The sequence below is a fragment of the Apodemus sylvaticus genome, chromosome 12, assembly GCF_947179515.1.
Source record: "Apodemus sylvaticus chromosome 12, mApoSyl1.1, whole genome shotgun sequence".
Taxonomy (NCBI): Eukaryota; Metazoa; Chordata; class Mammalia; order Rodentia; family Muridae; genus Apodemus; species Apodemus sylvaticus.
Genome location: NC_067483.1, coordinates 50,756,858 through 50,771,450, shown reverse-complemented (window position 1 = coordinate 50,771,450; position 14,593 = coordinate 50,756,858). Strand labels below are relative to the sequence as shown.

General features: G+C 42.8%; 1 protein-coding gene across 9 annotated transcripts; it reads right to left on the bottom strand.

The window, feature by feature from the left end:
* Window positions 1–2,713: 2,713 nt before the first annotated feature.
* Window positions 2,714–14,157, bottom strand: Glrx2 (glutaredoxin 2). Of its 9 annotated transcripts, XM_052200524.1 has the most exons (6): window positions 13,742–13,830; window positions 13,003–13,042; window positions 12,726–12,812; window positions 10,701–10,764; window positions 7,298–7,474; window positions 5,398–5,669 (listed from the first exon to the last, which is right to left on the bottom strand). In XM_052200524.1, the coding sequence occupies exons 4-6, from the start codon at window positions 10,761–10,763 to the stop codon at window positions 5,535–5,537; spliced, it is 375 nt and encodes a 124-aa protein (XP_052056484.1). In that variant the 5' UTR covers window position 10,764; window positions 12,726–12,812; window positions 13,003–13,042; window positions 13,742–13,830; the 3' UTR covers window positions 5,398–5,534. The 9 variants fall into 9 exon arrangements, with proteins under 9 accessions (XP_052056483.1, XP_052056484.1, XP_052056486.1 ...); XM_052200523.1 differs by lacking the exons at window positions 12,726–12,812; window positions 13,003–13,042 and adding an exon at window positions 2,714–4,231 and having other exon boundaries at window positions 5,505–5,669; window positions 13,742–13,936; XM_052200526.1 differs by lacking the exon at window positions 12,726–12,812.
* Between the last annotated feature and the right edge of the window lie 436 nt (window positions 14,158–14,593).

Here is a 14,593-nt window from a genome sequence, read left to right as displayed (position 1 = left end):
GATGATTGCTTAAGATTTTGTATTGTTTTGTATAACCAGTTATCCAGAAGCTGGACTTCCTGGCCATAACATGACCTCCAAGGACTGTGTTGCATATTTAATACTGGATGAAAAGTACAGTTATATAGCTCCAAAAAGAACTGCTCTTTAAGGGAAATTTTTGAGGCAAAGGGCAAATGTTTTGGTCCAAGCCTGTGAGCAAAATCATTGAGAGAGTTGAAGATAGTATTGTAAGCTTGAGACTCTTGCAATAAAAATATCAGGCCAGTGACTTGTTTCGTTACATTCACATTTTGCATTTGCTTTGCCTTTCAAAGCAGGAAAATCTTACGAAACTGAAAGAATGCTTTAAATTGTCACGCTGGTGCTTAAAGATCTATTACGTTTGATGTGTAACTAACTTATTTCCAGAAAAGGGGCCTGGGGAGGGCATACAGGCCTCTCGTGGGACTTGTGATTTAGTGATACTGTCAAGTCTTCCAAGTTTGCAATGTAAATAATGTGTAACAATGTGACATTGATATTTCCTAGTGAGGAATGGATGAGTGCTTCAGTTATTACTTCTACTTCATGATGAAATTTTCACCAATACTGAGAAATCTTGATTTTGTAACCTTGCAAAATGATCTATAACATACAAGTTCATTATCTCTTACCTGAAATGCTTGAGGCCTCAAGTATTTTAAGATTCATTTTTCCAATTCTGGAATCATCTGCAGATGTATATTGGAATGCCTGGGATTTGCTGTATGAACCTCATGTGTGTCATGTGAAAGAAAAACATTTTTTAATGGACTTGCTTTTTGACTGTGACTTTGCAATTTGTCTATGGAACTTTCCATGTGCATTATGTTAACACTCTCAAGTTTCCAATTCTAGAGCTTTCTAAACTTTATATTTTCAAATTATGGATGCTTAACCTGTCATTCCAGATGTGGAGTGGAGTGGACACTACACGAACTGTTTGTTACCAGTTGATTGTAGAAATCGATAGGTGTACCAAATAAATTGTATGCATATCAAATAACTGTCTTTTAATTCTTTTTTTAAAACATGAATTTTAAGGTTATGACTTACATGTAAAACCCTGAAGCAATCTGTTACGATTCAAAAGATAAAAAAAAGTTAACTTTCCATAATTAATATTGTCCTTTTAATTATGTGTGTGTGTGTGCATCACAGGATGAAGAAAATTGATTTTAACCAAAATACAAATGTTTTTATCTTTAGTGTGTGTGAGTGTATGTGGGAGGCGGGGCAGTGCGTGTTACAACACATGATGCTGGTTGTCTCCTTCCACCTTTGTGTGGGTTCCAGGCTTGGCACAAATGCCTTAACCTGCTGAAACTGGGTTTTGCTTTAGGTTCATATTACGCTTTTTATGGCCATATGGTATAGGAAAGAGTGTAGGAGTGTGAGTGTTGTCGACATCAAAAGCCTGAATGTTCCACACCTATAATTCCAATATTCCCCCACAGGGAAAAATCAAGTTTAAGGTCAGACTGGGCAACAAAACAAGACTCTCAAAATAAAAAGCAACTTTGTAGTCTGGAGCCTCCCCCCTTTTCCTTTACATCTTGGCTAAGCGAATGAGGAACTTAGAAGGCCCTAAGGGATCCAGAAGGGAACTACACTCTGATTCACAGCAGCCTTTGCATATTGTCTCAGTGCTGAACTCCTTTCCTGGTGACTTACAGTCTGCATCTATCAGTACCTCCTAAAGACCTGAGGTTCCAGTTGGTTGTCACCTACCTGCTAAGTGCAGAGATTTGAACATTGCTTTCTCTTGCTCTAAACAATGTGCCAGTTAAGAAGTTCACTTAAGATTTATTACCAGTGAAACCTGTGGTCCTGTTCTGGTCTCCTCTCCACAAGAAAGCAGCATAGAGTTCAAAATAAAATTCTATGTCAGCCCAGATTGTCATCTTTAAGGCAGGTGCTGACTTCAGTACTGCTTACTTATGTCTCTGGAAATCTACCTTGCTCCTGGGTTCATATCCATTCCCCTTCAATCACCACAACTTTAAAACCAGCTTAGCCATGCATCAAAAAAATATCTTTTATGCATGTGTTGGTATTAGAGATTGAACCAGGGACCTTGTATGTGATAAGTAATAAAAAATAAATATTGTATCCTTAGTCTGAGCAATAGCACAGAGGGTAAAGGACACTTGTTACACAAGCCTATTAACTGAAGCTCTATCACCAAAAAGAACCCGGATTAAGATAGAGAAAACTGACTGCAAAGCTGTTCTGACCTCCATATGCATGCATGCATGCCTGCACATGCAGCCCTTCTCCCAACACTAACACAGGGTGTATCTTGGGTATGTGTGTGTTCCCAAGTTGTATCTAGCATTTCTTTGTGCACACATATGCCTGCACATGGCCTATGAGAGCGAGCCCACAGTCAAGAACAACTTTCAGGCTTCATTGCTCTCCACTGTGGGTCCCGGAGACTGGCCTTAGAAGATGGCAAGCACTCTACCCACACAGCCATCTTGAATTCATCATGTTCAGAGAGAGAAAGTCTTCTGTTTCAGCCTTGGGTCTTTTTGCAGAGACATGTCAATTGCTGCAAAGACTAAAGAGGTCAGAGTCCTTCACTTATTTCAGCTCTTAGCATCTGTCTCCTGGTTTGCAAATTAATTCCTTTTGATGCAATGCTAGACTCCAAGAAGAAATCTTTTTGTTGAAGTCACTGAGAATAAAATTCAGCACACTACTAGGCAATCACTGGAAGAGTTTATTTCTTAAATAACCTTATAACTGAAAATCAAGATATCCTGTTACCTTCTGTATTCCTTTTCCTTTTTTAAAGATTTATTTATTTATTACATGTACGTACACTGTAGTTGTTTTCAGATACACCAGAAGAGGCAGATCTCATTTCAGATGGTTGTGAGCCGCCATGTGGTTGCTAGGATTTAAACTCAGGACCTTCGGAAGAGCAGTCAGTGCTCTTAATCGCTGAGCCATCTCGCCAGCCCACCTTCTGTATTCTTGAGCCTTCTGACGATAAGGCTTTTTTAAGAGCTAGATTATTTTAACATCTGACCCTAACCAAGAATTAAGTACCACACAACCTCTTGTTTTCCACAAGCCTGGGAAGAACTGACGAAACATTCTTCTTAAGGATTAGTTATATAGCTCGGTGGTAAGGCGCCTGCCTAATACTCAAGCCCTGGGTCTGAGTCTGAATACCACAAAAAAGTCCCTCAAAGCCAAGTACCATATTGTTAGCTGGTTGGTATAGCTGTACATTTAAGTAGCCTGCCTCTGACCTATATCCTAATAAGATTACTAGTGACAACAATAACAATTTCACCTTTCTCATGCATAACAGACTTCATCTAGTCTCTAATGTGAATTTTAGAGCATAGTGAAATTATACAATTTCTCATGATAGAGTGTAAAATAAATGAATAAAAATACACCATTTTCCTTTCCTACCAACATGATAAATGAACTATCAGGAGAACGTTCTTAACTTCTCACTGTGTCAAGGTTTCTAAAATGCAGTTGAAGTCCACGTAGAAACCTCACAGGCAGCAAGCCTCTGTCTCCCTCCAAACTCTCCATGATTTCTTAGTCTATCTATCTGGACCAGAAAGTTGAAGTCTATGTTCTTCCTACCTCTGAGAAAGGCTCAGCATTTGGTAATCTTTCCAACATGACTCTGGGAATCTACTAGGAAATGCATTACTTTTTAGGCACTTAAAATATTCTTGACCAGGGGTTGGAGAGATGGCTCAGAGGTTAAGACTACTGACTATTCTTCCAGAGGTCCTGAGTTCAATTCCCAGCAACCACATGGTGGCTCACAACCATCTATAATGAGATCTAGTGCCCACTTTTGGCCTGCAGACAGAACACTATCAATAATAAATAATAAATATTGTTTTAAAAAAATACTCTTGGCCAGAAACTAAAAATAATGACCAGATTAGTACAGTATTGGAAATGTTTTCAATTATTTTAAATAATACTTCTTAAAGGAGAATTCTGTTTGCTACGTTTATCTGAAATGCAATCAGTTGGAACAGTGTCTTCCTAGTGAGAAAATAGTAACACAAGTGACTTTAGGGACAATCCATCTGTGCTGCTCAGACCAAATACCTAAGACTAAGTACTTTGAAGAAGAGATGTTCTTTGTCTAGTTCATAGGTTGGGAAGGTGAGGTTTAGGCCCCAGCATCTAGTGAGGATTTCCTTGCTCCATCAGGAAGACACTGCAGAGGAAAAAGGGGAAGAGCACGGGCATGAGAGGTCAGGGAGCAAACTCATCCTTTTATCAAGAACCACCTGTGTGAGAACTAGCCAGACCTTTAATAGGACACTATCCCATCAGCCCTCAGGATTAACTACTTCATAAAGGCCTCACCTCTTACCATATCATGATATGGCATGTGTCTCCAACACATGAGGTCTGTGATGAGACGCATTCAGAACATAACAAGGACCTTTAGTCTAAACCCCGTCTAATTCCTGGTTGCAGTGGCTCAGCATGTAATCCAAGCATGGAAACAGGGAGGAGGGCTGAGAGGAGCTTGTGGCCATCCTGAACTACAGGGTGACCCTGTCTCCAAAAGGAAAAAAAAAATAATTCGATAGCTCTTACACATTCTGAAAGGTAGAACATTCCAACTGGCAAGAGAACTAAAGAACATTTCTGAGCCATTTGAAAAGTTCATTCTCACTATATAGAAAACTTTTGCTTTCTGGCCATGATGTCATTAGCAGTTTGGTGCCAAAACTGTAAAATTCATCGCATTCTACATATTTAATATGTCTGATGACGTGGGACAGGAAGGGGTGTCATGATACGGTATTCCAACCCAAGGCACATCTGTGCCTCATTAAATTTTAAAGAAACCACACATCAGTCCTCACCCCTCAAAGCTAGTGAGTGTGAGAACTTAATTCCGAAATGCCATAGGGAGTGAGACTTAAGTGCTTGCTTCCTCTTCCGTAAAATTCGTAATAAGCATTCTTTTTTTAAAAGACTTATTTATTTATTATATGTAAATACACTGTAGCTGTCTTCAGACACTCCAGAAGAGGGAGTCAGATCTCATTACGGATGGTTGTGAACTATCATGTGGTTGCTGTGATTTGAACTCAGGACCTTCAGAAGAGCAGTCAGTGCTCTTAACTACTGAGCCATCTGCCATCCTCACCTTTTTTTTTTTTCTGTTTGTTTGTTTTTCGAGCCAGGGTTTCTCTGTGTAACCCTGGCTGTCCTGGAACTCACTCTGTAGACTAGGCTGGCCTCCAACTCAGAAATCCGCCTGCCTCTACCTCCCAAGTGCTGAGATTAAAGGCGTGCACCACCGCCGCCCGGCACTCCTTTAGTTTTAGGTACCATCTCATACTCAAAAACTAGCCAGTCGGAAGGTGAAGGGTCCACGGCAATTTATTGTTCATTATTTTGAATCGACTTTATGAAGGTAATCCACACACTGAAAACATCCTCAAGTGAAAGAAATGTACAAGTGCACTAACTGGCATTTACTGGTCAGGCGACTGTCCAGGTCACTCGACGCCTTTCCTCTTGCCTTTGTTTAAATAACACTGATGAACCAGAGGCAGCAATTTCCCTTCTTTGTGAAGCCGGTGAGTGTCAGCTGCACCTCCGATAAACCTTCCATTAACAAATATCCTGGGGACCTGTTAATAAGCAAACGATAAGTAAGGCATCACGGCATCAGACCTGGCCCAGTTTTGGAGGGGAATGGGGAAAAGTAACTTGCCCAAGATAGCAACCAGAAGAGGTAGGATGGACAATCTGATCCTAAATCCCTTCCTCCTACAGACCAGCACTAATTTTAAAAGACAAAATGAGGCAAGCCCGACCAGCCCCCAGGAGGTCCCTCAGAGTCTGCCCGCCCTTCAGAGAGGCCTGAGTCCTAGAGGCTCAACTTTCCCTTTATTCTGTCTCTTTCTTTTGGATGCTACCTGAACCTAAGTACACTTTCTCTGATCCTTTGAGCTTCCCTAGTTTCTCTACCGCCTCCTTCCCTGCCTGACAGCTGCTGTCTCCCTTGTGTCTGACCACTGTGCTGGCTTAACCAGCTGGCCTTCTTTCCTTCCCTCCACCATTCTTCTCCCTCCCTCAGGCAACTATTGAGATTTTTCAGCTTGCCTGACCCAGCCAGTTTTCTTTTAACTTCTAAAAAGTTATCCTTGAGCAGCAAGAAAGGGAAAGGTAGGGAAAGTATTAATAATGTTAATGTGGTTCCTTTGTTTACCGACATCTTCTAGAAACCTTCAAACAGAATAAAACTGGCAATAGTGACTAGTCCTCTGACTGTTCATAGCATGAAAAAACATGCAAATTTCCAGCAGCTAAAACAATAAGCGGAAAACACAGATGAGCACAGAGACTGGAGAGTTCATTCTGGTCTGTGCTGTCAAGAGTAGAAGGATAGGGCTAGAGAGATGGCTCCGGTTAAGAGCACTGACTGCCCTCCCTTCCAGAGGTCCTGAGTTCAATTCCCAGCAACCACATGCTGACTCACAATCATCTGTAATGATTTCTGATGCCCTCTTCTGGTGTGTCACTCACATACATAAAATGAATAAATCTTTCAAAAAACAAAGAGATACAAAACTCTAAAAAAAAAAAAAAAGTGTAAGGATAATTTTACCTCACAAAGACCTCTGAAAGGATTTATTTTTATTGAATATTTTCTTTATTTACATTTCAAATGTTATCCCCTTTCAGCATGGAGGAGTTAGTTAGAGAAAGGACTGAAGGAGCTGAAGGGGTTTTCAACAATATCAATCAACCAGACCCTCAAAAAGGATCTTAATGTGCCACAAATACTCATGACATCATCAGCTGCCTAATGCCAGTCTGTCTCTGTCTCTCTGTCTCTATCTGTCTGTCTGTCTGTCTGTCTGTCTCTCTCTCTCTCACTCACTCACTCACTCACTCATCCACTCATGATGCTCTTTCCTATTCTATGAGACTGGTGGGTTGTTTTTTGTTGTTGTTGTTTTGTTTGTTTGTTTAGGTTTTTCGAGACAGGGTTTCTCTGCGTAGCTCCGGCTATCCTGGAACTCACTCTAGAGACCAGGCTGTCCTCGAACTCAGAAATCTACCTGCCTCTGCTTCCTAAGTGCTAGGACTAAAGGCGAGCGCCACCACCGCCCAACTTGATCTGCCATTTATTTATCAACCTGTAATCCACTGAAATGTTAGGCTTGCTTTTTCTAGCAGGAAAGCCTAGTGTCCAGGGATTGGCATGGTACCAGCCCACCATCAGGGGCAGCAGAGCTGAGGGTGGACTCACAGTTCTGTCTCCAGTCATCTTGTGAAGGGCATCTTGAAACTGGTTACCATACTCCAGCATATCCAACTCCACAACTTTATAGTTGACATTCATGTCATGGAAAATCTTCTTGGCCATTGAACAGTAAGAGCAGGATGTTTTTGAGAAAATCACCACACAATTGTTAGAAATTGTTTCCTAAAATAAAAAATAAACACATACAAACAAAACCTTTTCATTCTAGACATTACCTTTTGTAATTAAATCAAAATTTACAGAAGGATTGTGATTCTAAAGTGTAGAGCACAACTCTGCTCCAGTGAAGTTTCAGTTATCTATGTGTGGTATCTGTAGATTAAGGACATTATTCTTTTCAAACAACAGCCAGGACCACTAGAAACAAAAACAAACAAACAAACAAACAAAAGAATCAAAACACTGGCTTCCTGAGAGTAGTATCAAGAATGAAACCAATGACAGCTAAGTCTTTTTTTCTCTCACATATTATGACAGACAATTCTTATACTACAAAGATTCCTGTATATTCTTGATGTCATAAAGTCATTTCAACTTCACTGTAATCAATACAGGTCCACCCTGTATTTTCTAAACACAGATGAAGAAACTGTGGTACATAGAAAGTTAAGTAACTGTCCTAGTTAGGGTTTTACTGCTCTGAACAGACACCATGACCAAGGCAACTCTCATAAGAGAGTTTAATTGGGGCTGGTTTACAGGTTCAGAGGTTCAGTCCATTACCATCAAGGTGGGAACATGGCAGTGTTCAGGCAGGCGTGGTACAAGAGGAGCTGAGAGTTCTATATCTTCATCTGAAAGCTACTAGCAGAATACTGACTTCCAGGCAGCTAGGATGAGGGCCTTAAAGCCTATACCTTTAGTGCCACACCTTCTAATAGTGCCACTCCCTGAGTCCAACATGTACAAACCATCGCAGTAACCTACCTGCTATCCTTGATTGATAACTGTGCTAGCTATGAGTTTAAGTGAACCCAGCCCTACAGTCCACTTAATCTCTATTGTACTTCTCAAATGTTTTAATAGGTACTCAGGAGGCCATTTATTCCCTACTACTGATAACTTCCAGTCACAATGAAATAAGGTGCCATTTCTCCTTAAAATGCCCAGTTTTCAGTGTGGACAATAGCTTACTCCCTAAAAGCTATCATGGCGGGCTATGCTTTCCAGGTGATCCTGCAAAAGCTACTTCCAGAAAAGCTTTTGCTCAATCATTTGAAGCCCAAGTCATATGTAAGCTTCCAAAATGACTGTGATAGCTACCCAGGTTGCACTGTTCTCTGGTCTTTACCACCATCCCGGCTTTGGTGCATGTCTGTACAGCCTGGGATGCTTTCTTGTCATTTGAGAAAGGGTTTCTCTGGATAGCCCTGGCTGTCCTAGAACTCATTAGGTGCCACAGGATGGTCTCAAACTCATAGAGATCCTCCTGTCTCTGCCTCCAGAGTGCTGGGATTAAAGGCATGGACCAACACTGCCTGGTTTGTTCTTATTTCTAAGTATGTGGATGTACAAGTTCTTTAAATGATTTGAGCAGACAGGACTACCATCCACATAGGTTTGCAGTGGACAAGGCTGGCATCTAAGCACCTGCCTAGGTGGTTCTTATATGATGCAGCATAAACAGTGAGCTCAAGATGATGACAGAAACACTGAATGAGATACGCAGAGAGCTTCAAGAACGTAGACTCACCCTGAGGGGTCAGAAATGAATCAGACCGTAGATGTATGTATACCATCTATTTTATGGTCTTTCTCCTGCTTTCTCCGAATATTTAACACTGTATCACAGCCAGGTCAGCCACACAAGATAACATACTGCATCACTGAATCAGTTTTACAGACAACAGAACTGAGGCTGAGACGACGTTCATTGACTCATTTCCTCCAGCTCCACACTACACCTGAAGCCAGTAATCTTCTACCATGCTATTTAGGTTAGAGGCACTTGGGCCTATCATTTAGACTTAAAGGGATGAGCGCTCACTCTGAACGTAGGTTAGAGGCACTTGGGCCTATCATTTAGACTTAAAGGGATGAGCGCTCACTCTGAACGCTTCCCCAACCCAGAAGCTCTAATGAAGGGAGTCCACAGTGAGTGGACTCCCAGATGACAGTGCCGGGTTTCAAAATCACTCCTTGCTTCCTCTCAAGCCCATCCTCACTAAATGTTTCATGGTGCTGTTTCATATTTTAAAATAGAAAATGCCCCCAAGAAGCTTCTCGAATTGCTGCTGTTCTCAGAAGACCGTGAGGTAGCTAAAACAGACTCAGATTCCCTACATGTATTTCCAGAAAACAAAGCCCAGGACCACCCTGTTAGGCTTCGGGCCTACAGCTGAGCTGCACCCTCAGTCCATAGCAGAAACAAAACACATGCAGAAGATAGGGAGAAGACAAAGATGTGTTTCATGAGCTGGAAGAGAAGGAAAATACACGTATAAGAGAAATTCTGGGGGTTCTGTTTTTGTTTCCATTTTTGTTTGGAAAGCTGGATCTCAGAAGGGAGAGGTCCGAAGAAGCCTTGAATTTTCTCTCTTGCTTCCTTTTCCCAACTGCAAGGATGACAGACAAGCAAATGAGGCCAGGTCCAGCTTAACACAAAATTTCTGAGGCAGAAGTAATTAAGATGGACAGTGAAAGAGAGAAGGAAACAAGAGAATGGAGCCATGTACGGTGCCCCTGAGAGAATAATCTAGGGAGTAATTATTGCACAGCGGGTTCTGCGTTAGGGCAGAAAGCTCTTAAACAGCTGCTCATGCCAAAACCACACAATAACCCTGGCTCTGAAAAGCCTCACTCCCGAGGTCAACAGTAGACCTTCGAGTGGGCATGACGAAAAAATCAACAATTCAACCTCATAGATGGATTTCATTAAGAATGATTTTCAGCCAGGCCTGGTAGGACAGGCCTGTAGTCCCAGCTATATGGGAAGCCAAAGCAACATGGCAAGTTCAAGAGCAGCCTGCCTTAGGACAGTTCCCAGGCCCAGCAACTCAAGGAGACCCCACCTATAACCTCAGCACTGGGAGGTGGGGTGATAGGGAAGGCAGATTGCTCAAGCACTATCTCAAAGGAATAAAGCAGATAATGACAGAACAGGACCCTCACTGGACATCCCTGCTCTGGCCTCCACACAGCATGCAGGCATGTGTATATCACACACATAAAGCACACTCGCACACAGAAAGAATAAAGAATAAATTTCTGAGATTTTACTAACGAAATGATATAGGGCTTGTCACAAGGATAACATTGATAGCAACTTTTAAAATGGATATTAATTTGGTAATATATTTTCCAAACAAACTATGTCAAGTCTGGATACGGAATAAGTGTATTAACTGCGTGAGATATTTCTTCTTCCTCCGTCTTCCCCGTCACTCACTTGGATCTGGTTCACAGGAGTAGTGGCTGACTTCCCCCAAAATGAGGATATGCTGTTTCCCATCCTAAAACAAATGAAAAAGATCAGCACAGTTAATGAGGTAACTGACCGGCTAGCAGGGAAGACAACCTTAAATATGAGTATGTCCAAATACACAAAGGAGGAAAAAGCTTTATCAGCACAGAACACCAGTACACAAAGTACTTGTCTGCTAACACCAACAGGACCCATATGCTTCTTTAAGCAGCCTTTCAACAAATTTTACCTGATAAAAGCAATCTCTGGGTCAAGTCCAGTACATTCTTATTCTTAAGTAAATTTATAATCACCAAATATCAAATAGTCTGCCCTCATAAAGCACAGACCACTGGCAATAAAATTTGTTTTGCATTTCGTCTGAAAACCATACAGAATGGAGGTGTGGTGAGCTGGAGGATGACTCAGCAATTGCCAGCAGCTGCTGCTCTTGCGGAAGACCCAGGTTCCACTCCCAGAATCCCTATCAAGCCAGCTCAGAAATATCTACCTGTAAATCTAGCCTTAGGAGATTTGAAGTCCTCTTCTTCCTGGATACTGTGAAGCCTAAAAAACCTACAAAGACTTTAAGGTTTTTAACCACCTCAACTATAGTTCCCAGTTTCTCAGTCTACCAAGTTGGAAAAATAATCACTCCCACTCAAAAGGGTTTGTGAAGAATAAGCTGACATATCCAGGAGGCAAACGTGTACCTTACACAGTAAATGTCAGTAATACTTGGTGCGACTCCTAACTATGGGGCCCTCATTATCTCATTGGTCATATAAAACCTGAGAGCTTAGGAAAAGGCATAGTTTGCAAGGAATAGCTCTGAATGTCATTAGCCTCAGCACTTGAAAGACAGAGGCAGGTAGAACTCTGTGAGTTGAAGCCTGCCAGGTTTTCACAGTGAGTTCCAAGACAGACAGACAGCTCTATTTATTATAGACTGTATAAAAATAACAAAATTTATAAAGTATTCACTGAACAGGGATATCTACCCTCTAAAAAAAAAAAACCTGCTTATTAATCAAATCTTTCCGTTAATCCTAGAATGTTTTCCCCTCATTCATTCATTTTTCTTGATCAGCTAGCCATGCCCGATGACATTCTTGGAGCAAAGTAGACATGGTGCAAACTACTATCTCAAAAATATCGAAAATATTGGTGCTACCAAGGAGCACTGCTCAAATACCAAGAATTAAAGGTAAGATAAAGAATTTAAAGTTCAAATGTTTTTTTAAAATATATTTTTATTGTTAGTTTGGGTTGGTTGGTTGTTTTTTTTTCTTGAGACAGGATCTATGTACCAGGTTGACATGGAACTCAAGAGATCCTCCTGCCTGTCTTCCAATACTGGGATTAAAGATATATGCCACCATGTCCAACTTAAAGGTATACTTACGATTAAAGAAAAAAAAAGTGTCCTTCCACAAAAGTAATTCTTCCTTATGGGTATATTTATAGAAACATTAGGGCTTGTTTGTTTGTTTGGAGACAAGGTTTCTCTGCATAGCCTTTGCTGACCTGAAGTTACTCTGTAGATCAGGCTGGCCTAGAACTTTCAGGGATCCATTTACCTCTTACACCAGAGCGCTGTGATTAAAGGTGTGTGCCACCAGGCCGGCCTACTTATATTAAGCACAAACTAAGCAATTTTAAGTTTAAAATGCATGTCTTAAACCATAGTGTGGAATATCAGTCCTGTTTCTGAATGAATCCACATCAAATGGCCTTGTCCGGTTCATGTTAGCCCTGGATGCTGATGGGTGCTCCACATGGACACTTCGGGAGCACTTCAAATCAGCTGCAGCAACATCACCGTTCATAAAGATGACGACAAAGATGAGTCAGAGACAGGACCCACTGCAACTAAGTATGCGTTTGCCATTATCATTCCTCGTTCCCCAACACATTAACAGGGAAACCACTAAAACACAAGCGTGGCGGGCTTACTCCAGGTAGAGAGAGGGTAGGAGGGCGCGAGAGGCTTGGAAGACTGTGCCTTACTTTGTGGGAGGCAGACGGCTTGGAGAAAAATACGCTGGCTGAGTTTGTGAAGTTCATAGCAATAGGAGAGCACCTGACAGCCTTGGCCTGGAAGAGCGCGGGATGGCATCAATCCAATCTTTTTGGGTTTTCAACTCTAAAAACAAAATCTCTAATCTAGCATTGGTTACCTCCTCCTCCTCAAACCCATATAGCATTTACAACGGATGAGCTTTTCTAAGAAATTAAGAAGGCATATTCCCTGCCAAAGAAAAAGCTCTAAAAAAGGCACCCCTACCTTTATTAAGGCAGTCCCTTCAATTTCTGGTTTAGCTTTCCTGTTAAAGAAAGGGGCAGGCACCGCATAAATGCCCAATAAAATACCTCAACATTGGTAAAGTACCAACTAGTCGCGCTGCATTTATGAAACACCTACTAAGAGGTGGTAGGAGGGCAAAGCAGGATATACACCAGATATATCCAATAGGAAACAGTTGTGCTGATCTGTCAAATAGTTAACATCGCATGATCAGCACTTTCAGAAGGTAAGTCTTCCTGGAAGACAAGAGAGGAGAAGATGTTGAGACAGATGTCTTAACAGCTGCCTAGTCCAGGCCTGGTCGGCCACCGCTAGTATGCCAGCCCAGGATTATGCCAAGGAGGGAAGCCAAGTAAAGCAATGCTCCCATCAAGCCAGAAACCACATCTACTGGATGCCACAGTTAATAGCTGCAAAGCTTTGGGCATTTAAAAGCATTAGTCAAGTTCGTTTCCGGCGACAGGATAGCAAAGACTTAGAATGACATTCTCAACCTAAGAACGACAAAATAAGTTCCCACCAGCAAGCAAGTCTTTTTTTCAGAGTCACTCAGGTCTACTGCGTTAAAAACCACACGCTGTGTATGTGGAGCTCAGACTAGGGCGTCAGTTGTTTGTCCGCCCCCAAGCCGGCTGGGACCACTGGGGAAGGCCCACACCAACACTACCGCAGGACCCACGCGCCCCGCAGGCCCGGCCCGGCCCGCCCCGCCGCGTACCCCGAGCCCGCAGCTCCAGCCACGCCGCGCCGCCCCGCCAAGATCCTCCCGCTCGCCACCAGCTGCCTCCCCACCGAAGCCGCGCGGCGCCAGAACATGGCCAAGGGTCCCGACAGCCTCGGGGAAAGCAGCGGGCGAGCGCGACTACGACGCCGGGAACCCGCCCCTCCCTTCGGCGGCCTCGCTCCGCCCCGCCGGGCTGCCCGCGCCGCCGCCGGGCTCGCCGCACTTCCTGGCTCCCCGATCCCCGCGCGCCCGTGAGCTCGCGCGCTCACGAGCCTGCAGGTTCGCATCCTCTGCAGCAGAGCGAGGCACTCACCTGCCCGCCGAGTTCTTCCGATCTCTACCGAGTTCTCCCGAGCTCCTCACGCCGGCATTCAGAGTTAAGAAAGGCTTAGGGAGAGCCACAAGAAAAATGACTCAAGGCAGGGTGGTGGCCCGGGGTTTACCTGAGGGTGGTAAGTAGCTCAGTCTCCGCCTCCGGTCAGACAGGTTTATGATGTGAAAGATGGACCGGACCGGAATGTCATCTTAAGATAATTTATTGGTCAGTAGTCCATAGGCAGGTTGAATTTTACACTTAGAAAGTGAAAGACAAAGGCGGCCCAATATTTAACCTTCTTTCCGAAGAAAACAAGGTGGTGTTTTTAAGAAAAACTGAAAATAGTGAACGAATTAGCCCAGAGATAGTTCATCATGGCTTTAACAGCCATGGCTGTCACAGCTCCTAAAGACAAGCCGACCCAAGCGGCTCAGTGATGGTAATAATAGCCCTTTGTACGTCTTTTCATAAGTTCAGGGGGATCCGCCCTTAGTTTTAGACGCTGAGGATACTGAAACTGTGAAAGCCAA